Below are 26804 nucleotides of genomic sequence, written 5' to 3' on the forward strand. Positions count from 1 at the left end.
CATGAAGCATCAAGTGAGTCAGAGAACCCAAGAAGCCTCCAACCCTGCTCTTGGAGTTCAACATCTGAGAGACTAGAAAAACACTGCAGCTGGATGAGAACAAGAAGGCTTAGGAGAAGCCAAGGAGAAAGAGGAACAAAACCAAACCCTATACACAATCAGGAGTTATACTGGAATAAGCACTATTTTTTAATTCAAGAGCATTAATTTTCAAGACTGAATTTCCCCATGGAATGTCACATTATACTTCCCCCTGCCCCAATTTCCTTTGCCTGTTGTACTGAGGGCTGACCTGTAAGGTCATAACCCAGCAGATGTTGCCCCGCTCATAAAATGACACCTTTCCTCTGTGGCTAACATGAAGATTCTCATAATTTGGAAGCACAGATATCTAGGTCCTGGGTGCACATATTCAGCAGAGTCAAAATGCCAAAAATCTGTTTTACAAAATATCTTCAGTGTCATAAAATTGACTTTAATTTCTAAAGCTATTCTTTTAGGGAGAATTAATGTATCAATCTATGCTGTAATGGTAAAGTACACTTTCATTCCAGTACAGCTGCATCTACAATTAAAGGCTTTATTCTTGCCCCTTTGGCTCAGCTGATATTTGGGAGAAAGACAGAGAAGGGAATTGGATATATTTGATATGATCCTGTTTATTTCTCCAAAGAGATGGAGAAATGTCCCCCCCCCGAACTACACATCCCAGCGTGCCCCGCGGCCCCGCGCAGGCGCCGGGCGAGGGGCGGGCCGTTGCGACGCGGCGGCGCGGGCGGCCAACGGCGGCGGCGGGGCCCCAACTGCCGGCTTTCAAATCCTCCGCCTCCCCCCGCCCCCGCCCTCTCCGGCAACGGCAGCGGCGGCGCGAGGGGGCCTGGGCCGGCGGCGCGCGGAGGTGACGGGGCGTGGGGGGGGGCCGTGAGGGGAGATGGGGCTCCTCGGGTCGCGTTTGTAGCGCCCGGTGAGCTAATTGGCTTTTTGTCTCTTTTTTTTTTTTTTTTTCTTTTTTCAAGGTTTTTCTCGTGGGAGAGGCGGCGGCGGGCCGGGCGCTGGTAGGTTCGCCTGGTTGGGGCCGGCGGGGTGCGGTAACGCGCGCCTCAGGATGTGGCGGCGAGCCGGTGTGGTGAAATGAGGACGGGAAATAGGCAGAGCCTAAGGGGAAAGTGCGCGGGGGTTTAAGGGAAGGAGGAGCCGAGGGTGTGAGCGCACCTGCAGGGCGCCCAGGATCCTCACAGGAGGGCCATGAGCTGCTCTGAGGTTGAGAAATGAGCCAGGTGGACGGATCTCTGGACCTTATCCATCGTTTATTCCCATAACGTAAGGACTTCGTGGACAGGAGGACATCCTTTCCTCCTTGATGGACTATCAGGGGTCAGGAGTGTCCATCAGCACGGTGTCTGTGACCTAGAAGAAGTGCAGTAAGTTACTGGAGCATCTTCTGGTTGGTAGCACCTACCTGAGAGAGCAGCCAACCTAAAAAGGTGGCGTTGGCGGACTGTGGAGATGGCTTTTACTGTGTCCAGAAGCAATACGAGGGTTAATGAAAGCTGAAGAGAAGCTCTACCCTGGGGGAACTGAAGGCAAATTCTTCACAGCTAGGTAGCAGGAGTAACGGGTGGATGTACAGCTTTCATTTAGGGGGTGTTTTAAAACCAGTGCTGTTGAGCGTAAAGAGCTGCGTAATTATGGGTCCGCTTTGAAGTCTGACAAGAATGGAAGGGTCCAGTCTTGTGTTGTTGTAGGAAAAGGATTTTCATCCCTTTCTGACACATGAAGCCTGTTTTTATGTCACTTCTAAGCAGTAGTTGCATGTAGGCCCTTATCCCACTGGAGGCGCAACCAAAAACTGTGCTCTGTTTGTCCTGCTGGGTGAATGGAGGCCAGACACTTCACACAGTGGATGGTGTTCGTTAAATAATGGTGCAACTACGTATGGGTGGCCTCAAAGTGGAACATTCAGTAATCTGTCGTCATTCAGTAATCTGTCGTCAGTGCAGGATCATCCTGCATGTGATAAAACTGTGGGGCATCTGCAGAGAAAGAGAACCCATAAGAGAGCTTAGTGTACAACGCTCGTGATTTTTCAGCAGCTAAGTGGTTGTGGAACTGCTGATGTGGGCACTGCGGGGTTTATCGCTGAAAAGGAAAAACTGTTGTGTTTGCTCTAGCTTGGTTTAGAGAACAGGAGAAACGTGCAGCATGTATAATTAAGGGATGTGGTTTGGGGAGAGAGAGGAATGTTACATTTTAATTGTGGAAGTGTTGCACGCAAGACTCGCGTCTTAATGTGGTCATAGTCAGTGGTTTTAGCTACTGGTTATTTATGAAGTGTAACAACTCCAACAAAACCCAAGTCACTTCAGTATTGGAAGAATCAACACTGTCTGGTGGGCTTTGAAATGCTAATCTAGCCTGGCTGTTGAGAGCTTTGGGGAAAACACTAACGATGCTGAAAGCTCACTTAGATATCTCGGGAACAAAAAACACATTAATGTTTAAATACGGATGATTATTAATGCAGATTATGTTTTCTAGTTTGTGTTGACAGTTTCTTTTAATTGACAGCTCTTAACATTGGGAAAGCAGAAAAATGGCATCCGAAGACATCACCAAGCTAGCGGAGTCACTTGCCAAAACCAAAGTGGGTGGCGGACAGTTGAGCTTCAAAGGCCAGAGCCTTAAACTGAATACAGCTGAAGATGGTAAGAGAAAATATCTTTGTGTTTGGGAAGTGTCTCCCTGCCATTCTAAAGTCTTGTGGTAAACCTCCCACTTGTCCTGCGTGGCCAAGTTGTCATAATATTAGGTGTGATGCAAGGGTTATGTGGCTACAGCTGCTTCTGATAGAGACGTTTCCTTCCCTTCTTGTACCCTGCTTTGACCTGGTACCCTGGCAGCGCTACAGCTGAGGGAATTGGGGTTTGGCTTTTTCACGTGTAGTTATTTTCTTGATGCTCTCTCCCAGTGCTTTTGACAATCACTGTGCATTAAGAGTTAGTGTTCCTTTTACACACAGTAAGCAGGTGCATGATAGCACTCAGAGCAAGTAGATGTTTCAAAGACCTGCATCAAGGAATGGGCTGATACACTAGTCTTCTGCTGTAGTCCCTTATCTTTCCAAATTCTGGTCTGTTAGGCTTGTTATTGTGGTGTTGTCACGTTTGTTTTATTTTTCCTGGGATGTTTCTCTGGCTGGTGTGTGTGTTTCCCAGTTAAAAATGTCTTACAGTGACAGGCAGTGTGGTAAATATCAGTAGAATAAGTGTATATATTTAGAGCAGCGTTTCTGCCACGTGAAGAAACAGCATGTTCTTCAGAGATATTATTTGTTGTGCCGTGTACCTCTGCTATCGACTCCGAAGGTGGTGCTTTTTATATGCCATTCTAATAGTGCGGAGCCACTGAGCTGTGGGGAAAGGATTTGGAGTTTGAGAATGACAACAAGTGCCAGTGACAGGGGAGAGCCTTTTCCCTTGTCTTGCATAGGAAGACTTCAGTCAAATTGTTCTGCCTTGCAATGTTTGCTGACCAGACATGTATTTTTCCAGTCAGTGCAAACCTGATCCTGTTGATGGGGTGCTGATTGCTGTTAGCTTTTAGCTTAGTCCTCATGTCTTAGTTTGGGAGTGCATACATCTATAATGTGCTGAATGGCAGAGGAATCAAACTTTTGCAAATATGAGAATGGCTGTGTGATAATAGAACTAGTAATAAATTATGAAGAAGGATGGTGAACAGAGAACTCTCTCTCTAGTGACCTGACACTTTAGTTCAGTTCTCCGTTGCTGTCTCGGGATTCTTTCAGATAGTGTTGCTCAGCTCTTTTTGCTAAGGGTAGAACTGACCAAGTATTGCTGCATCAGTGTGTTACTGTGGCACCTAAGATGGTAGTTAAAAAGCCAACAAGACTTTGTGCTCTTTCTAGCCGAAGAAGTGATCAAACAAATTGAGGAATTTGATGGCCTGGAAGCACTGCGTCTGGAAGGCAACACGGTGGGTGTGGAGGCAGCAAAGGTTATTGCCAAAGCCCTGGAGAAGAAATCAGAGCTCAAGGTGAGACCCTCATGTGGGTGGTGGTGGAAGGGGAAGAAGTGCTGTAGAAATAGCAAAGGCCTATCTGTACTCTTGCCATAGCCTGCCTTGAGTTAGCACAAAAGCTTGCTTCGTTCTTCCAGTGTTAGGAACAACCATATGGAAATGGCAGAACTTGAAGACTTTAGGATAGTGGGAGCACTTCCTGCATTCCTAACGCTTCCTGTTCAGAAGGCTTCCAATCTTAAAGCTGGGAAGCTGTGCAAGGAAGAGTCTCTTTGCAGAGGCAGCATCTACAGATCTTATTTACAAACAAAGACCTGTGGCAACAAAACTTAAGTTCTAATGGAAAAGCTGGCTCAGATATTTTGGACAACAAGGCTTCATATAATGCCTGAATAATGAAGAAATAATGGAGGAAATGCACCAGGAGGTTTTTTGGTGTTAAAGCTATGTTTCCCCACTACTGTCCCAGCCTAAAGTTAGGAGGATGCTGTGCTGCTAGAGGCACTGTTCTTTGTAGGAGAGGAATATGAAACACTGATTCACGTTAATCACCCAAGTGTGGCTTTTCAAGTAAGTCCAGCTTGTTGAGCCACGTACCTTAGTAAACTCTACGTTCCTAATGGTTCCTAATGTATCCTTCAGTTTCCTGCTGTTTTTTCCTTTGGTAATTTTCTCAGCGGAAAAGAATTCCAGCTCAAATGCAAGCAACAATCCTTGTATAATGTTATTTACAGTATGCATTTTGGTGGCTTTACGTCCTTCTAAGAGAAGTAATTGTAACATCAGTTCTCATAGCTCCTTAGCACAACCAAATGACAAGCTCAGAGGAAGGCAGACAAAATTAAGGTGTTCACGGTGATGTAATGCAGCTTGTATGTGTAAACCTCTGTACAACTGTGTTGTCCTACATATTTTTAATGGTTTCCATCTGTATGTTTCTTATTTTAGAGGTGTCATTGGAGTGACATGTTCACTGGGAGGCTAAGATCTGAGATCCCTCCTGCTTTGGTAAGTAAAAACTAGATCTGAGACTTCTGACTAATATAACTTTTCTCACCTGTCATGTTTTTTGTGGGAGTATGCTTTTGAGACTTTGTTAGCACAGAGTTTTTCCTCTATCCTGTTAACACTAAGTGTCTCAGAATACATAAGCGATTTTTTTCTCTGCTTCTGTATAAGGTGGGGAAGAGCTGATAAAAGGCCAAATGCAGTTCTCTATCAGTGAAGAAGCTTGTCCCTGGGGAAGATATCTTCATGATCTGATAGGCAGTATGGGAGCTAAGCTTTCTAAATAAAACCATATGGCTGTCTCTTCCAGGAGCATTACAGAGCTCAACCCCCGAGCCTTGAGCTCTGTGGAGCAAGAACATGAGGCACTTAACAGAATGAGAAAATACTTCTTTAAGCAGCGTAGAGGGGAAACTTGCTTTGAAAATTGCGTATTTGACCTGAAGAGATGGGATACTTCTTGATGACTGCCTTGCAGTTATCTTCAGCTTCATTTGCAGAGCTCCTGCTCTGGCTTTAGCTGTGAAGTTTTATTTCCCCATGCAGCTTTGCAGAATGTCTTCAAAGTGGAATTTTTTTGCAGCATCACTGGCTCACCTTACCGCTGCAGTGCTGCTGTCAGGAAGAGTCAATCCGCTCCCTCCCTCCCACCCCCGCCATCTGTTTCCTTGCAGATCTCTTTGGGGGACGCGCTCATCACTGCTGGAGCCCAGCTGGTGGAGCTTGACCTGAGTGACAATGCCTTTGGGCCAGATGGTGTGCGTGGCTTCGAGGCGCTGCTGAAGAGCCCTGCGTGTTACACCCTGCAGGAACTCAAGCTCAATAACTGTGGCATGGGCATTGGTGGTGGCAAGGTGAGGGCTGTCTTCTTATTGGGAATGAGGTCAGAGCCAGGACTTGGCTGCAGACTTGTCTACACAGAATCACAGGATGGTTGAGGCTGAAAGGGATCTTTGGTGATTGTCTAGTCCAGCTCTCCTGTCCCAAGCAATCGGAACAAGTTGCTCAGGGCTGTGTCTAGTCAGGATTTGAACATCTCAAAAGAAGGAGACTTTGCAGACTCTCTGGATAACCTAACCCAGTGTTTAACAACCCTCAAAATAAAAAGGGGTTGTGTGCATTTATCTGTGTTTAAGTGGAATTTCCTCTGCATCTATCTGATACGTTTGTGTCTGACAGTCTTCTTTACACCACCTTCTCCCAAAGCCTGCCAGTAGGCTTTCTTGGCTGCAAGTACATATTGCTAGCTCATGGTCAACTCCTCTCCCACCAGGACTCCCAGGTTTTTCTCTGCCAAGCTATTTTGCCACCATTTGGCCCCCAGCATATACTGTTGCATAGTGCTATTCCTCCCCAGGACGTGGCATTTCCCTTTCAAGTTGGTGAGATTCTTGTGGGCTCACTTCTCCAGTCTGTCAAGATCCCTTCCCTCTGTGTTTATATTGATAAATTCCTGAAATGGAAAAACAGATGAGCTTATCCTAGGGTAGGAAAACAGGTCTATCCTAAACCTTAGATTTCATGTCAAGAGATCTAATGTCCTTGGATGTGAGAGAGCAGGATTGCGAAGCCTAGCACTGAAGGATGCCTGTTGGATGAAGCAGGAAAACCAGGACTGACTGTCATTGTCATTATCACTAAGACCCTCTATGTTTACCTATTCACAAATGGAATGTTAGTAGATATAGCTCAATGCGTTACCTGTTCATGAATCAAGTGTTGTAGTAACAGTTTTATTGTATACCCTACTGTAGAAGCAAGTTTATTTCAGCATGTCTGAAGTATTGCATGAGAGCTGGATATAGAAAACATTTGGATTCCTTCAGAATGAGATGCTGAGGTAGGATAAACTACTTGTGCTTCCTGTAGATACTGGCAGCTGCTCTGAAAGAGTGTCACAGGAAATCGAGTGCCCAGGGCAAGCCTCTTGCTTTGAAAATATTTGTGGCTGGCAGAAATCGTCTGGAGAATGATGGTGCCACTGCTCTGGCTGAAGCTTTTGGGGTAAGTACCAAACCAGAGCTTTGTGACAGCAAGTTGGAGCAAGGTGTGCTTAAGTGCTAATGTCAAAGAGAACATGCACAGTGCTTGCAGTGACTTGGAGGCAGTGGCAGGCTGTCCGTTCACTGACTTTGACTGTCAATCACAATGCTGTTTGCTGCAGAAACTGCAGTCTTTGAGTGTGATTAGAATTGGTGACTGAATGTTTCTGTGACCTAAGTTTCCAAACACACAACTAGCTGCTGTGTAAAGCTGAGGGAGGAATAGGCATCTCCTGAGTAATTTACCGTTGGTCCTGTTGCTTCTCCTTCTGTGCTCATGGAGGTTATCTGGCACTGTGGTAGGAATAACAGGTGATCAGGTACCAGTTGTTTTTCTGGCTAGTTGTTCAGTCATCTGGCAGAAGAAACCTGTTTATTTTGCCAAGATCATCCTGTGAGGGCTCTAAATGGTGCTTAGCTTTCTCTAGCTGACACTGTCAACTTACACTTTTGTGTCAGGGGAAAGTATAGATCTTAATGAGGTAAGTATCATATCTAGTGATGTTTCTTGGTTTGTCTGAGGGTTGTTACACCACAGATAGGGAACTCTTGTTTTGAGGTACCTAGAGCAGATATGCTAGCAGGACCCTTGGAATCACAGCTTTGTATTAATCTGACACTTGCTGTGAGCCTGCAGTTTCACTTAAACTTGTGGCATAATTGCTGATAAATAATTCTGTGCAGAAGAGCTAATGGACTTTTACGTTGCAAGAAAACAATTCTGAGCAAATCCTAAAGAATGGAACGCTATACTCTTGAGCTGAAGTATGTCTCCTAACAGTCTTTTATTCATCTTCATCCTTTCCCAGATCATTGGGACTCTGGAAGAGGTCCATATGCCACAGAATGGAATCAACCATCCTGGCATCACAGCACTGGCCCAGGCCTTTGCTATCAACTCACTGCTTAAGGTTATAAATTTGAATGACAACACCTTCACAGAGAAAGGAGCTGTGGCCATGGCAGAGGTGGGTTGTTATGAACAATTAATTTGTTTGTCACTTGCCTCCTGGTCTCTTCAGATACAGTTAGTTAGCATCTACATGTGGGTTGGTGGGGAAGTTGGCCTTCCAGGAATGATATGACACTTGATTACTTGCATGTCTATACCTCCAAATTTGTGCTGTTGCAGACTTTGAAGTCGCTACGGCAGATTGAAGTGATCAACTTTGGAGACTGCCTGGTGCGTTCGAAGGGTGCTGTTGCTATTGCGGATGCTGTTAAAGAAGGGCTTCATAAATTAAAGGTACTGCCTTCTGCTGTTTAGCTTTGAATTTTTTGAAAATGCTGTGTTTCCAGTTCCCTGGTTTTCTGTCCATTCTCCTACTGCTACTGATTATTTTAAGGTGAGATTCAACTCAGTGCCACTCTATGCTCATAACCAAAACCAATAACCTGTAGGTCAGAGGCATTAGCAAACCCAGCTAAGACTATTCTACACAGAGGCATACCAAGGATCTGCTTAGGCTCCACTTGATGTTTTTGAAGCCGCTGCTGTTCAAGCAAGTGCTGTTCAAGAAGTCTGATAATGCAAATATCTGCTTTGAGAATCTCAGAGGGGCACGAGAACACACTGAAAAGTCCCTCCTCATAAACATCCTGTAATCTCTTAATCATTTCATTATTTATACATTTGTTGCCTTTCTATGTTAGGGTATGTATCAAAGATCCAAATGTTTTCAGTTTTTTTGGCAGTACCATAGCCTTCCCTATCAGTATTTGCACATTACTGGCATTTGACAACATTCTAGACAGGCCTAAGTCCAGTCAGTAGTATAAGTAAACTAGAATCTCTAGAAACACCTCTCACAGGTCACCACTGCCCTGGGACAGATGCTGAACACAATTCCTACTCTTATAAGCTTACAGTCAGAAACAAAAATCTAGCTGAGTGCTAACATTTATCTACGTATGTGAATCTGGTACAGAAAGTCGTAGGTACTTTGTGGTGTGAGATCCTTTGCTCAGGCCTCTTCTGGTTCCACTGGAATTTATTTCTGAATCTCCCAGGAAAACTTAAGTAAGATTTCTATTGGGAGTGTTTATGTGAACAGTCACAAATCAAATCCTTTTTTTTTTTTTTTCCAGAGCAGAAGTGGTTAAGGGAGAGTAGTATGAGGCAATAGTAGCTGATTCATTCTGTTCAAGGACTACTTCCCTTTTGTTAATATTAAATCTCATCTCAGGAAAGGATTGATGGAACTCAGTGTGGAATGGTGGGGGATGGTGCTTGGCAGTTGATTAACTGTGCTCTTACTCATCTGTCCACACTGTTTCTATGCTGTCTGTCTTTATCAGATGTAGTACCAGTTGTAGCTTCTTTTGAAGGTCTTAATGTGCAGTGTAAGTGTTGAAAGGCAAATGTGCAGTTCATTTAGTGCAGTAGCTACCCTTCTTCAGCAAGACTTGCTGGTGTGTAAATGCTGACTTAGTCATGTGACTGGCAGCAGGGCTTTGCTGGTGTAGTGTACTCGTAATGGCACGGTCTTCGTGACTTTTTTTAGTTAAACACTTAACTTCAGTAGTGCTGCTTTTAATGATGGTATGTCTCAAAACACTACTCTTAAGAGGCAGAGATACCTATTGTTTTATTTCCAATGAAAAATCTTTTTTTTTTTTTTTTTCTGAGAACCTCTTCAAATGAGAATCTTTCCAGAAAGCTTGTGAGCATGTGAAACTTACGGGGATAATAGGTATTACAGGAATTTGGTAAACAAAGGTTCTCCTGCTTCTTAGGAACTGAATTTGTCCTTCTGTGAGATCAAACGAGATGCGGCTCTGACTGTTGCTGAAGCTATTGAAGATAAGGCAGAGCTGGAGAAGCTGGATCTCAATGGTAAGTAAATTTGCTAGGTAAAAGCACGTCTAGTCTGATCCCCAACTAGAAACCACTAGGAAAAGTGTTGACAGTATTACCTATGCTAGTCTTGCAATTTTCAGCATTTAAAAAATGAAACGTGAGAGTAGCTGAACTTAGATGACGCAGGGACAGGAAGCGATTAGATCCTGGAAGCTTTGTTATGCCATGAACTCAGTCAGTTATGAAAGGTAAAAAGTTTCAGTATGCCTTGTAAGGGAGAGACTGAATTGATACCCATAACTCTTTTCAATAAAATGTTAAATTGTTCAATGTGATCTCAGGTATTTCAGAAATGTAATTAAAAACCTCGGTGTGCATCTCTGCGGAAGAATAGGAGACTTTGATCACTGTTGGCTTTTTGCCATTCATACCTTAGGTCTCTGCATTTCAGTGGTGCTGGGCCATGGATTGCTGAGACCGAGAACTGTTTATAGACCTAGAAGGAAGTTTCTCAAAGACATACTGAGTAATTAAGGCTTTTGCCTGTCTCCAAACATTGTGTAATGCCTCTGAAATCTGTTTAACAGCTGTTTGATAATGACCTCTGCATTGCTGCCTCCAAGGGGTTGTGTAGAAATGACTGATAACTGTTCAATTTCAGAAATAAGATAGACAAGAATCAATAACAATTTCCCCCAGAACAAAATTGTGTGCATCTCTTAAGTCTACTCCCTTTCCCCCCACAAATCTAGGTAACTGCCTGGGAGAAGAGGGATGTGAGCAACTGCAGGAGATCCTTGAAGGCTTTAATATGGCATCTGTGCTGGGATCTTTGAGGTAAGCAGGGCACCAGTGTTTAAATTAGAAGTGTTCCATTAATTTTCATTAGTATTTTCATTCACCTTCCTAGTTTACAGTAAGAACTGTAACATTGCACATGGATGTTGGCTTGAGTGCAGTGTCGAGTACCGTTAAGGGATTCCCGAAGCAGGATAAGTGTCATACCCCATTTTCATCAATGGAATTATCTCAGTGTTGTTTATTGACCGCGTTCTTGGCTCTTTGCTCATCATTGTCAAGTGGGTGACTGAAGCCTGAGGTGGCCTCATAATCTGTTGTAGGTGGAGATGTACTTCTTGCAGCAAGACTTGAGGGGGGGGAGGCTGCTTTTTAGTCCTTTAAGGGAAAAAAAAATAGATGGGTTCTAGTGTATAGGCATTGCAAGTATGTAATTGCTGTAACATGTAAACTCTCAAACCTTAGTGATGATGAAGGGGAAGAGGAGGATGATGAAGAGGAGGAAGAAGAGGAAGAAGAAGAAGAGGAGGAAGAGGAGGAGGAAGAACAGCAACAGCTTAAGGAGAGAGGACAGGGAGAACAGGACTCACTGACTCCTAAGAAGATAATTGAATCACAGGTAAGCTATCTTCAGTCTCCTCGCCTGGTGGAGAATGAAGGAGGAAATGAGATCTAGAGTGAGTTTGAACTTGAAGTGCTGGCAGGAGTTCGCATGCCTGCCTGTGTGGACTGGCTCTGTGGTAACAAGCAGGAGGATAACATACAGGAAATAAAGAAAATGGGTGACTTGGAAACTTGTTTAATTAAACTGTCCATGTGCACATGTGTGGAGGGAAAGGCTGGGCAGCCATTGTGACAAACATGGGCAGAGTCTCCCCATCTCCAGAAAATGGTGGGAACCTTGTATATGCAATGCCATACAGTCATGAGAGCATATTGTGGCTGTTGCAATTAGACTCATTCCAGCTTCAAATAGTTCTCAAATTTAGACCTGATGTGCCTTTGTGAGTCAGACATGTACCTTTGGTACTGTACCAATTTATTTGCTTCTAAGAGTAAGCTTGAGATGGATTCTGCCTGTTTCAGGATTCAACTCCAGTGCCATCTCCCCCTGTGGATGTTGCCACGTTCCTTGCTTTCCCGTCACCCGAGAAGCTGCTGCGACTGGGACCAAAGTGTTCTGTGCTGATAGCTCAGCAGGTTGGTGAGACAGTGCTTTGCTCTACTTGATTCTCTCTTGGCGTCATTTAATTCCCAGAGGTGATAACCTTCTCCTGAGTCCTAGCTTTGCATTTTCTTGCCAGTGATCCTGAAGAGCATTAAGGAAGCTGTTGATGTGGTTAATGCTTATACTGGCACCAGAGGTTCTACACAGTAACTTTGTTTCGTAGTTTCATAGTGTTGCTTATGCTTTGTAGTATGGCCAAGAAAAAAACAACTGATATCGGTCAGCTGGAAGCCATAATTCTTGTCACTGCCTTGCAGAGACCTATCTTCTGTATCTGGCTAGCAGCTAACTTAATGGCTCCTGACTTATTTCTATTTTTCTTTGTCTTTCAGACAGATACATCTGATGTAGAGAAAGTAGTTACAGCTCTCTTAAGGATATCTTCAGTCTTCAAAGATGAAGCCCCAGTAAAAACAGCTGTGCATGAAACAACAGGTGACTGGGCCTTTCTCCACTTCATGATGCAATGCAAGGGAAGGCCTCTGAGGGCCAGGCCACTTGATTTTTGTGACCCTGGCAGCAAGAAAGCCCAGATAACACAGTACCAAGTTGTGCCATGCTATTGTACAGAGTGAAAGTAGAAGCTCATTCTGACCTTAGCAGCTTTTGTGCTTCCAAAGCCTAGTGAAGACTGTCTCTTGTAGTTGCTGTCTTATTGGACCTTTGCTGCCCTTACCTGCATCTTCTTGATGCTGTCCTGTCAATAGCCATTAGCTTTGTGTCCCATGGTCAGCATTTTTTCAGGACTGTTCATTGAAAAAGTATTTTGCAGGAAATAGCTTTCCAGTTTCTTATTAAGATAGTATAAAGAGAGGCCTCTTATTTAGTGTCATTTCTTATCAGTCTGAAATCTCTTTAATCTCTTCAGGAAGCAAAGATTTGCATTACAACATGGGACAAGGCACAGAGGTTGACATACAGCAAGGGACTGTTCCTCACTGTATATTACAACCCAGTTAGGTCTGATTTTTTGCACGGACTAATAATATCCCTTCATGTTCTCACTTAGAAATGGAAATTCTTAACAACTCCTGGGCAAGTTACCACTGTCTTTCATCTTTTTTAAAATCCCCCCAGTAGTACGGTTTTCCTGTACATGAGTTACCTATCAGTACTGTGCAAAAGAACTGGATTAATTATCTTTAAGGCCATTTAGCCTGAATTATTGCAAAAAAATAAAGTGCTTAATTAGCAATTTATTCATTTGGAATACATAAACATGGTGAAACTGTATTGTCTATACAACAGTAATATAATAGAGTTCCGTGGAGTTGTGTGTGGGTCCAACCAGCCAAAACTAATCAGTTGGCATTTCACTGAGCGAGTGCTGGCCTTGTCTGATGCCTGTTATGAGTTGTCTCCAACAAAAAAATGGAGCACAGGATGTACACCTTGTCTGAAGTCTGCTGCAGTGGGTTCTGTCATTCCAAGACACCAGAACAGTCAGAAGTCAAGATGTGTGCCTTGTCTACCTTGTAGACAAGAGAGGATAGAGCACTGGTTTGCCCATAGCTAACAGCAGAATATAGGCCCAAGAGAGCCCATAAAGGAACTGAACAACTTACTTCTCTCATTCCTTGTGATTCCTAGTGAGAGGTGAAACCTTGCTGGCCTTAAATTTTCAAGGCTTTAGCACTTGCTGCTCTATTTCAGCTAATTGTTTGTGTATGTATGCATATGTGCATGCAAGTTCAAAGGCACTGAGAGTGTTTTGTGGTGCATGAGACTGAGGTCGCATTGCATTAGAAGCTTAACAGTGTGGGGTTTATTTTTTTTCCTGTGTAGGCCTTTGTATTGGGCCTTATATTAAAGCACCGGGTTTTACCTGTCTGAATTTCAGAGGTTCTACCTAGTCCTGTAGAGACAACTAGGTTCTTAAGGCAGGTTACCTCCCAAAAATCCTTCAACAGCTTGTATTCCCTGAGGTCCCATATGTTTACCACAACGCATTTGTTTCTCCTTCAGATGCCTTGATGAGGAAAGCCTTCACTTCTGCCACATTTAATTCGGATGCGTTTGTCACAAGACTCTTGATCCACATGGGACTCCTTAAGGTGAGGAAGCAGGAAAGAGTTAAATTATGGTCTGCTTGGGCTGTTGAGGACCAGACTGGCTGGGTTGTGGGTAATTATGTTGCCATGGAAGCAGCTGGGTGCCTGTGCATGCCTGATGCCCAGGGACAATAGAAGTCTGCAGGACCAGCAAAAATTGCAAATTGCAAGATCACATTAGGATGAAGGTGGTGTCAGCTCGTTTTACCTCTTCTGCTTAATGTGCTCTGCAATCTCAATCATCCCCTGGAGGTAGGGAGGGTCATGTGAGAGTCTGTGCTGCTGGACTGTGGATTCTTACAGATGTCTGTGATAATATTGCACGTTAGACTCCTAGACATATTTTTAATTAGCATGGTTCTTTAGAGTATCTTCTGGTAGCATGACTGAAAACCAAATACCCAGCTACTCATGTTTGATTGGTGGCATTAAACTTTATCCTTTGGAGTGTCTTTGCTCCTCACCAGTGTCAAATACATCTTCGTATGGAATAAACTTCCTCATGAGAAAGGGTGGAAGGGTCAGTAGAAAACCTGAAAACTGTGTCAGACTGCCCGTAGCTTTACTTCCAGTGAGATGACTTGGGGAGAGGTTCTGTCTGCAGATTTAAGAAGTACTTTTGCCAACTTGTACTATGAGGTCAATGTTTCTGAAGTCCTAGAAACTGAGAATGGAAGTTTGGACCAAGACACTTTTAAACAGCAGAATATCTATAACTTATGTTATAGCAGCCTACTCTTAATTAGGTTATGGATTTCCTTCCAGTAATATTCAGTTTAGGGAGCAGAAAGTTGTTGACATGCTGGATATGTGTGTTCCAGTTCTCACGTCTACAGAACCCAAGATGGCTTTCTGCTCTGCAGAATGCTTGTTTTGGGGCCTACCATCTACCTCTTACCCTGTATGGAAAATAACATGAAGCACAAAACACAGACTTCTGTTCCAGAATTTGCAGACCAGGAAGTGATATTGATAGTAATGCCCTTGAGGATCAGCCAACCAGTTATTTGTCCTCTGTGGTACTGAGGACTGTTGATAAGTTAGGCATATTTGGAGCAGGAGCAGCTTCCAGGACTTCATCCCACATAGGTGGAAGCACATGAGCAACAGCTGTTATTAGCACCGTGAAATATAAGGTCATATGCCTAGGAATTCAGGTCTAGATCCTGTTTATGGAGCGGAGGGCTTTAGTGGGATGGTACTGGAGAAATAAATGAAAACAACTTCAGAAGTAGGGCATGTAGGTTAGCATCATGTTAGGAGCAAGAAGAGCTTGCTTATCGCGTAAGCAGGGGAACAGCAATGGGACTGACAATAACTTTGCCTTATTTGTAATTGTGAAACCAGTTCTGGGGATACTGCATCAAGTTCTGGAGGCAGACTGACAAAGAACTGGAAGTGGTGTAAAAAATGAACTGTGGAATAATGCAGGAGAAAAATAATGTAATTAAGGCAACTCAATTCTTGATGAAGTCAAGTCAAATTCCACAGAAGAACATTTTGATAGAGCCTCTGAGACTTGTCTGTTTTACTTGTGAATGTGTTACTTCCTTTTCTCCGTTGCTGATGCTATTAATGATTAATATCTAATTGATACATACTAAAATATTCTGGATCCTGCTGTATTTCAGATGCTGTTGCTGGGAGGTTATAGAGTTGGTTACCTTTTGTCTTGAGGAACACTGTACAATTTTATTTCCTACAGTGTATGGGAGCACTTTATTCTACAGAGGATTCATTGCCTTTCTCAGCTATAGTGAATTAGATAAAATAGTGATTATCCGATGCTTGATTTCTGTCTTCTCATCCTTTTTTTTTTTTTTTTTTTTTCCAGAGTGAAGAGAAGATCAAAACTGTCCCAAGCCTCTATGGTATTCTTATGACTTTGAACCATATGGTCCAGCAAGATTATTTCCCCAAATCCCTGGCTCCAGTTCTCACAGCTTTTGTCACAAAGTGAGTATCATACCTGTCAATGCAGTCTTCTCCATGGGAGTCAGTGGGAATTAATAGTTAGTTCACAGGTCAACTGTTCTGTTAGAACCTAGGAAATATCTATTCTGAAAAAAAGGGTTAATTTTTTCATAGGTTTCTACTTTTGTCTTGCTTACTGAAGTTTGCAAGGTTTAGAGCAACACATCTTGATGGAATGAGCCAGGCAAGCTACCTGACTAAGAAGCAGTAGGCACCTGGGGTGGAACAGTTCATCTCATGTCCCCTCTTTGGCTTGAGCAGACTAGCAATTAGGCATTGTACCCGCCCATGGTCCTGTGCTTTAGCAACTGAACAAATACACCTCCAGCTTGATCTTTGTACGCTTCAGCAAGAAGCATCGAGTTGCCATGTGGAGTTGTCCAGCTAACAGGATTTCTGCTGTTTCCTTTGCTGCTAATAGTGGCATTGCTGACCAAATGTATACCTACAGCATAAGGATCCAATACCAGCCTTAAAATAAAAAGGCTGAGGAAGACAATGGCTTACTTCTTTATCAAGTGCTAATTATGAAGAGCCAGCTTGATCAAAACTAGTTCTGCTTACTGCCTATCAGACCTAACCACTTCAAACAGGATTTAAATCCCTTGAAGTGGAGAATACACTAAAGGGGGCTCTGCTTCACTGCTTGTGGCCCTTCTAATGCTTATGTCAGACTGCAGTGCCTGGAGTAGCCTTGCAGCTCAGCTTATGCAACCTTTAGAAAAAAATCTGCACGCAATGGACACTGTCCCCCTGTGTTTGTGTGTGTAAACTGGTCCAAGGCTCCAGGCCTGCAAAATACCAATAAATGTTTTTCATCTGTATGTGGAGGAGTAAAGTAAGTGAGTTGGACAGGGTGTGATGATATCACAAGGAAACTTACATCCTGTGCAGTGTAATGAAGCAACAGTAGGTGTATACAAGCAATATACCTTTTGTGTTTTATAAATTCTTAAAATGCTTTCCCTGAGGGAACAAGGAGAAGAGCTGTTAAATCCTTTGCACTTGTCTGCTCAGGATCGCCAAAGTCCAATTAAAATAGCTTCTTGATTAACCTGTGCCCTCTTGTTGTTGATTGGAATTGAATCAGAACAAATGACATCCGAACTATAAATGAGACCTCTGGTTAATCTAGTAATCTGCTGAGCTCCCGTGGGCTCCATTCCTACAGCAAATCTACATCCACACTGTCAAACCCATGAGTCAGTTGGCTGCAGTTAGCCGGTACGCATTCCTGTGATATTTTCTAGGTATTTCCTTTAGGGTTGCCATTAGATAGTGTGAACTTGTTGAGCTGGGAGGTTCTCACAGATGCCAAGGCTAGAGCGCTCCTGCTTTTTGCTGCAAGTGGCTTACTTCTGGAGTAGTTGTTCTCTTCTGTTCTTCGCAGCAGTTTGTGGTGGTGGTCTCTACTCAAAAAATAACAAGGTCATGGGTACAGGCTGTAAGCAGTATCCATCTTCTCTGCTGTCTCTCCTCATTTTCTTTTCTCGGACACAAGAGGGAGCTGTGAATCCACGTGTGCCTTCCTACAGTTCTTTAGGAGGAAATGCTGAATGTATGTGCACTTCTGTTCTCATGTGACAGAGGTTGCATTGGTTTGAGGGGAGTTTTTTTATTTCTCAGAGCAGCGGAAGACATTGGATTACGATTCTTTAGTGGAAACTCCCTGATGGGTGGGTGCTGATGGTTAGAAGTTTGTGCTGCTCATGGAAACAGGAGCTGGTGGGAATGCTGGGGAGATTTAACCCCACCTTTACCCCGATGTGACCGTGTAGCTCCCTCGTCTAGTTTCAAGGATCAGTTTATTCTCTCTGAGGTGGACCTCACTACTGCACGCTCCGTGCCAGGCGCTTTCTGCCCATGGGCTGCAGTTTCTGGCAGCTGTTTCTAAGGTGCCGTGAGAGGCAGCCCAGTCAAGTTTCTTGGCTTAAGGGGCAGGGACAGCAGGAGGTTACACTGCCTCTTTGTGAAGACTTAAAAAATTCCGGAGACTGAGTTGCTGTTGGATCAAAGGTAGCAGAGGACTTGGTGAGTAAATATTCAAATATGAGCAGGCACGTCTTGTGTGTTTTGGGGGCCCTAAATGATTGATGTGTATGGAAAGTTCCATCGCAAGGAGGGAAGGCGGGGGTTCCTTTCCCAGCCACTTCCTGCTGCCAAACATGAGACACTGGGCTGCACAGATGAGCAGACTGCTGCCTATTTTTGTACCCGTGGAAATAAATTCTGGTTCTTGGACGCTGTCTTCCTGACTGCAACAGGAGAGAGAATTTCCTACACCGTGCTCTGAATGGGAGGCAGTGATCTGTGTAGAGGTCAGGGAGTGGTTTAAGAAGAGAGAACTGAGGGGAAAAGATGTAGCTTTTGGAGCGTGCAAGCCCAATGCATTTGAAATTGTGTCTGATACAAAACAATTTCTAAACTTTGCTGTTTTAAATAATTCTCTTCTTTCCACAGACCAAACCGTGCTCTTGACTCCTGTTCGTTTGCTCGCCACATGCTTTTGCAAACCCTCCACCAGCTGTGAGAGGCAAGAGATGCTGCTGTGCCCTTCCCTCCTCATAGGACTGTCATCAGCAGAGAACTTGGAGCTGCATAGTGGGAGAAGATCCTGGAGCCCATGCAGACATGCTGTCCTTTTTTTTTTTTTTTTATTCTCCCTGTAGGAGGTGTGTCCTTCCTTCTGCTTTCATAAACTTGGACAAATCCTGCTGAATTTTTTTTTTCTTATTCCACTCCTCGTGAAGTGACTCCCTGCTCTGCAGGGCAGATGCTTACGCTAGACTAAGTCAGTGCTGCTCTGAGCTTGGCATGAATTGAAAAGAAGAATCCTTTTCCACTTCCGTAGCATTGGCAAGGGTGTGCCAAGCCTAACAAAGAGCCCAGGAGCGCTCTCATCAGGATCAACCCTGTTGTCCATTCAACTTTATTAGACTGTGACTCCTGCCTGACAGCATCCAGCACTGTGCAGGGGGGAGGCTACGCTGCTACTGCTGCCCTTGCTTCTCCAGGCCAGGGGAGTGCTTGACCCCCTTCTGCTGCTGCCAGGTCACAGAGGGGCAAGGTGTGCTCCCCTTTGCTTCTTCTTCCGAGTCCATTTCTTGAAGGCACCGTGTGGCCGACGCGTATTTCAATATCCTACTCCCCTGCTGCCGTGGCTTGGAATGTCTGTGTCGTGTGGCTGACCCTGGTGGCCATTGCTTAAGGGAGCAAGCATATTTTTATTGTAACTTTTCTGTCACTGCCTGTGTAGTTTCCCTCTTTCCCTCCCTTTCCCTGTCCCTTTCCCTTCTCTTCCTAGTCAAATAGGCTGGGTTTGGAAATGAATACAATCCATGAAGTCTCCGTGGAATATGTGTTCCCTTTCTCCTCCCTCCTCTCCTCCCTTTGGTAAAACAGTGCACTGTTCACGTGTTTGAAGGCTGTGCACATGTATGAGCACAAACAACTGGGGCTGTGCTGAATTCTTGCCATGGAGGAGTAGCAGCAGGTGCCCCTAAACCTCTCTATGGGGGACTGTTCATCTGTATGCATGCTCGTGGCACCTGTCTGCGCTGCTTCTGAGCACAGAAGCTGGTTCTGCTCCTTCTTTCAAGCCTCTGAGAATCAACACATCTCTTTTTAGGTCATAAAAAAAAAAAAAAAGTTTTCCTTCTACTAAGGCTGATCATTCCCTACCTGCTCTTACCTGAAGGAGACTTCATCATTCATCCTTCCTCACCAGACCTCACACTTGACTACACCATAAATAGTGCCAGTGTCAGGAGAAGTTAATGATGTGGAGTTAGTCTAATACTAATTAATTAATTGGGGGGAGGGGTGGGGGGAAGCAATCTGCCACAGCTGGCAGAGGCCTTCATGCTTGCCATAAATGCAGGAAAAGCTGGTGTTTACTCGCAGGATTTGCAGGCAGCGTTGATGGAAAAGAAAGGGTGTGGGGCACTGGATGAAATAAACTGTGGTATGTGCAAGACCAATGTGCCTGTGCTCTCTGCTTAAATTCCTCCAGGTTCTGGGCTGAGGTGAGATAACAGTGAGCGGAGAGAAGGGGGGGGCTGGGGGAGGTGGTGTGGCCGGCTCTGGCAGACTCAGGAAAGCAGCACTCTGGGGGGAGAGGTGCTGGCCTTTGGGTACAAGCTGTTCATGTATGTAGGTATGTTTACTCAGCGCTGGGCAGCACGGGGGAGGGAAGGGAGTCCTGGTGAAGTTGTGTGCAGCTGATGTGGCAACTTGCCTTGGTTTTATGCAGTAATGAGTTACATATTGAAGTTTCACAATTCGCCTATACATACATGTATTCATAACCTGTCCCTGCTTTGTATTAAGATTAGTTCCAAGGAGTCATTTCCATAAACTCCTCCCACGGGGTCATGGGGATGAAGATTGACTCTTCCTCGTCACTGCTAGTTGACCTCTTGTCTTTGCACAGACTCAGTTGCTCCTTGGCTCTTGTCCATCCCTAGGACCAGTTTCTGCCCGGTTCTTAAGATAGGCTCACACTCTTATTAGGAGACTGACCTTGGTAAAGGGGCCCAAGGCTTCTTACTTTAACTAATTTGTTCATGCTGTCAGCACTCTCTCTACTTCCCTCTAACTCCCCCTTTCACTTCCCCCTTTTCTAGAAGTTAGCAAATTCTTTTCTAAAAGGTTAGTGAGTTATTGTATTCTCCTAACTCCCTCTCTCGGCTGGCCTGCTGGAGGGTGAGGACAAGCTCAGCAGCATGCTGAGACTCACGGGGCTGCTTACGTGGGTGCTGTGGGGCTCCTTGGTGCAGGGGATGGAGGGCCTTCAGCTGCCCATGTAGCTGTGGTGATCATCGTTCTCCGTGCTGGGCAGCCAGTTGCTCAGCCTTGTCCACCCCCAGGAGCAAACTGCTCCAGCACGGGTCCCCCACGGGTGGGCAGCAGCTCCCCCCAGACCCCTGCTCCTGCGTGGGCTCCTCTCCACGGGCTGCAGCTCCGGCCCGGGGCCTGCTCCTGCGGGGGCTCTCCATGGGCCGCAGCCTCCTCCAGGCCACATCCACCTGCTCCAACAGGGGCTCCTCCACGGGCTGCAGCGTGGAGATCTGCTCTGTGTGGGACCCGTGGGCTGCAGGGTCAAATGCATAGCCAAAAAATGAAATAATGAGTCATACAGGAAAATGAAAGCCCTCCCCATAGCCGCATGCAAGCAAATGACACTTCACACAGGCACTGTCGCCCCTGGCCTCTTCAAAAACAGAAAAAAATAAATAGAATTGGGGATGGCAAATGTGGCAGCTTTCCTTTCTCTCGGCCTCACTGCTGTGCCCACACCAGTGGCTGGATGTCACCTTTTGGCACCACGCACACACATTTATGGTGCTGTAAGCAGACGGCGACAGAAAATGGCAAGTTCAAATTTCCCACTCGCTTCAGCTGCTCAACATTGGTCGTCCTGCGACAGAGGTGATGCAATGCCTGGACGGCTTCCCTACTCCAGCGATATTTTCCCATTCCTCCCCCTCCTCCTCCTGTACTTCTGGCATTCAGCCAGCCCTGAGGGGAAAAAAGTGCCACAAAGGGGCCCAGTGCTTACTCTTGGAGTGCTCGCTCCTATAAATACTGGTGCAGGCACAGGGAAGGCGCAGAAGCTGGGCAGCCAGTGGACCAAGCAGCAGCTTTCCCTCCTCCTTTGCCATCTCCTGAGGACCAGGAACCCACAGCGGGACCCCCCCAAGGTGCGTGGGACTGGGACATGCCAGGCAGCAGCAACAGTTTCCAGCTGCGGGCAGCGCTGGGGACATCGTCTTGGTCAGAGGTGATCCCGGTGTGAGCTGGAGGGGGGGTGGGAACAAGTGGACAGGCACCCATGCGTTTGAGTCTTGCTAGACCCCGCTGCTGCTGCTCCCCAGACCGTGGGGGTGCTAGGACACCGCTGCCTCCCCCTGTGCTCACCCCAGCCTCGGCCCCTCTCCGGTACCCCCTCCCCTAGGGGCTCGCTCCCTCCTGGCCAAAATCAACCAGCTCCTTCCTGCAGCTTAACAGTGGCGATCATTGTCCCACAAAACGCCAGGAACTGCTAGCTCCAGGCGCGGCGTGGCAGCTCAGGGAGCCGTGGGTAGCTAAACCTGTGTGCCTTATGAGACCTGAGCTTTGGATGTGGAAGGACTGAGATCGGCAGAGATCGAGACGATTCAATGCTAACAGTAAGGGGGGGGTGCCTGCTCAAAGCCAATTCCCCGTGAGTGCTAGAAGAAGAGGCTATTCCGGCTTGTGGCTACGGTCCCTATACCCCAGTGTCACCAGCAGATGCCATCAGGGAGAGCGCAGGAGCCTGGCCCCTCACCATGGCCCCTCACTGCTGCCTCTCCCCAGCTGCAGGTGCCCCCCGCCATGGGGCTGTTCCTGCTCGCCGTGGCCTTGGTGCTGGGGGGGGCGGCTGCCACCCGCTGTCCTGCAGCCTGCGTCTGTGACAACCTCCGCGCCCACGTCCTGTGCCTCAACAGGAACCTCACGGCTGTGCCTGGCAGCGTCCCTGAGGTGGGTGAGGAGCCGGGGGAGGACAGGGATGGGGAGGGGTTGCAGCCCCTGAGGTTAATGTGGTGCTTTGCGTGACCTGCAGCTCACCAAGAAACTGGACCTTCGGGGCAACAGCTTCACGGTGGTCCCGGTGGGAGCCTTCCTCCCCACCCCATACCTCACGCACTTGGACCTGCAGCGCTGCAAGGTGGAGAGGTTGGAGGAAGGGGCTTTCCGGGGGCTGGGGCGGCTGCTCTACCTCAACCTGGCCTCCAACAGCATCACCGTCCTCTACCAGGAGTCCCTGGACGGGCTGTCCTCCCTCCAGCAGCTCATCCTGAAGAAGAACCGCATTGAGGAGATCCAGCTGGGTGCTTTCAGCCGGCTGGGGTCCCTCACTCTCCTCGACCTGAGGGAGAATGCCCTGGTTTACCTCCCAGACATGGTCTTCCAGGGCTTGCAGGTCCTCAGGTGGCTCCGGCTGTCCCATAACACCCTCCACGTCCTGGGCAGTGAGGCCTTCACCGCCCTGCCCGCCCTGCACCGGCTGAGCCTGGACCACAATGAGCTGCAGGCGCTGCCCAGCGAAGCCCTGGCGCGGCTGAGCGAGGCCACCCGGCTGGACCTGGGCCACAACCCCATCACCTACCTGTCCGAGGAGGCCGTGGCCATGGCCTCCCTGAAGCACCTCTTCCTGGACCACGCAGCCCTCCAGGATGTGGCGCCCGATGCCTTCACCCGCAGCCCCCAGCTGCGGGCGCTGGATCTGTCCCACAACCAGCTGCGGGGCTTACCCGCCTTGGCTGGGGTCAAGCAGCTGGCGAAGGTCAACCTGGCTGGGAACCCCTTGCTCTGCTCCTGCCTCCTGCTCCCCTTTCACCGCTGGTTGGGGCGAGCATGGGTGCAGGCAGAGGGGACCTGCACCGAGCCCCCTGCCCTCCGTGGCCGGTCCCTTGACTCCCTGCGGCCCCCCGAGATGAGGTGTGGCCTCCCCCAGCCACCTTCCCCCAGTCCCACCATGCCCTCAGTGAGGCTGGGGGTACCTCGGAGCAGGCAGTGCCCCCTGGGCTGCTCCTGCTCCCCTGACTTCCACCACGCCAACTGCGAGAACCAAGCCCTGCGGGAAATCCCCCGTGGCTTCCCCGGGGACACCCGTCTCCTTGACCTGCGCCGAAATGCCTTCAGGACGGTGCCCCCGGGCGCCTTCCCCGACCTGGAAGAGCTGGTGTCCCTCCACCTGCAGCACTGTGGCATCGAGGAGCTGCGCCCCAGGGCACTGCTGGGGCTGAAGAACTTAGTCTACCTCTACCTCTCCGACAACCGCCTCTCCGCCCTGGCGCCTGCTGCCTTCCAGGGGGCCCCACGGCTTGCCTACCTGCACCTGGACCGCAACGCCTTCACACGGGTGCCCCCAGGAGCCTTCCGGCTCCTGCCCAACCTCTTCTCCCTCTACCTGCAGCACAACACCATCAGGGAGCTGGCTGAGGGTGACCTGGCCGGCCTGGTGGGGCTGCGTGAGCTCTACCTTGCTGGGAACGCCATCAGGAGCGTTGCCCCCGGTGCCCTGGCTCCCACCAAGATGCTGGCGAAGCTGCACCTGGAGAGGAACCTTCTGGCAGAGGTGCCCACGGCCTCCCTGAGGGGCCTGCCTGCCCTGAGCGAGCTGAAGCTGTCCCAGAACCCCATCAGGCACATAGGGGACAGTGCCTTCTTGCCCGTGGCCAGCACCCTGCAGCACCTCTACCTGGACAACATGGGTCTGAAGCAGGTATGTGTGACCATGGCCAAGGCCCTGGTAGGGATGTTTGTCCCCTGGGTGTCCCTGAGCTCCCAAAGCTTCGGGAGATGCTCCACAGCCCGAGTGGGACCAGAAAGTTCCTCAGGCTTGGCTGGAGCTTGCTCCAAGCTGTCCCCAGTTCCCAGCAGTGGTTTGCTCCCCTCCACAAGGACCCTCTTGACTCGCCCTTGCTTCGTTGCAGGTCTCCCCTGGTGCCTTTGCTGGCCTTGGAGCCAAGATCAAAAGCCTCCACCTGGAGAACAACACCATGAGCAACATCCCCGCCATGAGCAACTTCACGGGGCTGGAAATCCTCAACCTGAGGGACGTGCCTTTCCACTGCAACTGCCAGCTCCTTCCCCTGCGCCGGTGAGTGTTGCAGGGGGACAGCCAGCCCTGCCACACTGGGGACACAGGGACATCAGAGGCATTAAGAGGGAAATAGAGGTGCAAAGAGGAAAATAGCCTGGGCCTGCTTGGCATAAGGAAAGCGGTGAGGAGCTGGGGTGGGCAGGTATTCAAAGCCCACTCATGTGAAGCCCTGAGCAACCTGGCTGGGCTTTAAAGCAACCCACACCCACATGGTTTTGCCTTTTTCCTCACCCCTTCCCTTCTCTGGCCTTCTGCTTCTTTTCCAGGTGGATTGAGAAGCTCAACCTGCGTGTAGGAGCCACCTGTGGGTCCCCTCCAGAAGCCCAGGGTCAGAAAGTGAAATTTTCCACCGCTTTCCAAAGCTGCCCTGGCTGGGGAGCCAGAAGAGCCAGTCTTGACCAAGCCAAGGCTTCAGGAAAGCCCAGCAAGAAAAAGAGGTCAGGAAAACTGGTGCTCAGAGGCTCCATAGAATCATAGAATCTCCCGAGCTGGAAGGGACCCATAAGGATCATCGAGTCCAATTCCTGGCACCACACAAGTCTACCCAAAAATTCAAACTACGTGACTAAGTGCACAGTCCAAACGCTTATTAAACTCTGACAGGCTTGGTGCAGTGACTGCTTCCCTGGGAAGCCTGTTCCAGTGCGTGACAACCCTCTCAGTGAAGAACCTCTTCCTGATGTCTAGCCTTAACCTCTCCTGCCTCAGCTTAACACCATTCCCATGGGTCCTATCACTGGTGATTAAAGAGAAGAGATCAGTGCCTGCCCCTCCGCTCCCCATCGTGAGGAAGATGTAGACTGCAATGAGGTCTCCCCTCAGCCTTCTCTTTTCCAGGCAGAACAGGCCCAGTGACCTCAGCCACTTCTAATACATCTTCCCCTCTAGGCCCTTCACCATCTTTGTAGCCCTCCTTTGGATGCTCTCCAACAGTTTCATGTCCTTTTTGCACTGTGGTGCTCAGAACTGCACGAACAGTGCTCGAAGTGAGGCTGCACAGAGGCTCAGAGAAGGACAATCACCTCCCTCGATCGACTAGTGATGCTGTGCTTGATGTACCCCAGGATACAGTTGGCCCTCCTGGCTGCCAGGGCACACTGCTGGCTCATATTCAACTTGCTGTCAACCACAACCCCCAGATCCCTCTCTGCAGGGCTGCTCTCCAGCATCTTGTCACCCAGTCTGCACATTTAGCCAGGGTTGCCCAATCCCAGGTGCAGGGCCTGGCACTTGCTCTTGTTAAACTTCATGTGGTTGGTGATTGCCAAGCTCTCCAATCTGTCCAGATCTCTCGGCAAGGCCTTTCTACCCTCAAAGAGTCCACGACTCCTCCAAGTTTAGTGTCATCGGCAAATTTGCTCAGAACACCTTCTAGTCCTACAGCCAAATCATTTACAAAACATTGAAGAGAGCTAGCCCTAAAATGGAGCCTTGGGAGACCACACTGGTAATCATCTGTTAGCCTGATGTGGCTCCATTTACCAAAACTCTTTGAGCTCTGCCCTTCAGCCAATTGGTCACCCATCCTGTAATGTTTTTGTTCAGCTGTGTGCTGGAAATTTTGTCCACTTGAATCCTATGGGAAACTGTGTCAAAAGTTCTACTGAAGTCCAAAAAACAACAAAAAAAGTCAGCTGTTTTCCCTTGACACCTCCCCCCCAACAAGCTTGCTATATAGCAAAGGTCAAATGATCCCCACCTGGCAGATTTCACTTCACAAGGGTGGAGCCAAGAGACCTTGTGGAATAGGCTCATCTACCTGGCTTCAATGTTTTAAGGTCAATTGCTCCTTATCACTAATAGAAATAACCTGACAAGGGGCTTAGTGGTTAGAGTTGACCTAATGAATTAATTACAAAAGGCGCATAAGGGTCATATTTCTGCTAGTCATTCTGTGAGGAAAATTAGTACAGAGCCTGTTAAAATAAGATAAATAAACATAAATAAAAGAAAAAGACCTAAAAGGCAAAATTGCTGTCATAGATTTTCATCTGTCTAGTCACAACAGATAGAGAATATAGCGATCAGAAAGACTTTTCTTGACATTGATGTTGTTTAAATTTGCTTTTCTGAGATCTCTTCTTTATGCCGGACTTTTCAAACTCTAGCGCCATGACCTCTGACTGCACAGGCTACTTTTCAGCCTGCAGCAGACTATAGGTATATCATACCTATATCATATATCAAGGTATCATAGCAGGAAACATAGAAGCCTGCCTGTTGCTTCTCA

The 26804-nt window shown here is 47.4% G+C and overlaps 2 protein-coding genes across 3 annotated transcripts; both read left to right on the forward strand.

The window, feature by feature from the left end:
- Positions 1–792: 792 nt before the first annotated feature.
- Positions 793–19896, forward strand: RANGAP1 (Ran GTPase activating protein 1). 2 transcript variants are annotated; one of them, XM_084301875.1, is made up of 17 exons: positions 793–898; positions 1017–1055; positions 2569–2705; positions 3929–4056; positions 4990–5049; positions 5724–5903; positions 6919–7053; positions 7901–8059; positions 8224–8337; positions 9828–9927; positions 10644–10728; positions 11155–11308; positions 11776–11889; positions 12250–12352; positions 13883–13971; positions 15803–15924; positions 18403–19896. In XM_084301875.1, the coding sequence occupies exons 3-17, from the start codon at positions 2594–2596 to the stop codon at positions 18470–18472; spliced, it is 1725 nt and encodes a 574-aa protein (XP_084158001.1). In that variant the 5' UTR covers positions 793–898; positions 1017–1055; positions 2569–2593; the 3' UTR covers positions 18473–19896. The 2 variants fall into 2 exon arrangements, with proteins under 2 accessions (XP_084158001.1, XP_084158002.1); XM_084301876.1 differs by lacking the exon at positions 1017–1055 and having other exon boundaries at positions 849–898.
- A 2403-nt stretch (positions 19897–22299) lies between these two features.
- CHADL (chondroadherin like) lies at positions 22300–25051 on the forward strand (the record flags this gene model as incomplete). The annotated part of the gene is made up of 4 exons (XM_084306009.1): positions 22300–22446; positions 22529–24193; positions 24405–24571; positions 24841–25051. The coding sequence occupies 4 exons, from the start codon at positions 22300–22302 to the stop codon at positions 25049–25051; spliced, it is 2190 nt and encodes a 729-aa protein (XP_084162135.1).
- Positions 25052–26804: the final 1753 nt, after the last annotated feature.

Source organism: Netta rufina (assembly GCF_964035555.1).
Source record: "Netta rufina genome assembly, chromosome: 1".
NCBI classification, from domain to species: domain Eukaryota; kingdom Metazoa; phylum Chordata; class Aves; order Anseriformes; family Anatidae; genus Netta; species Netta rufina.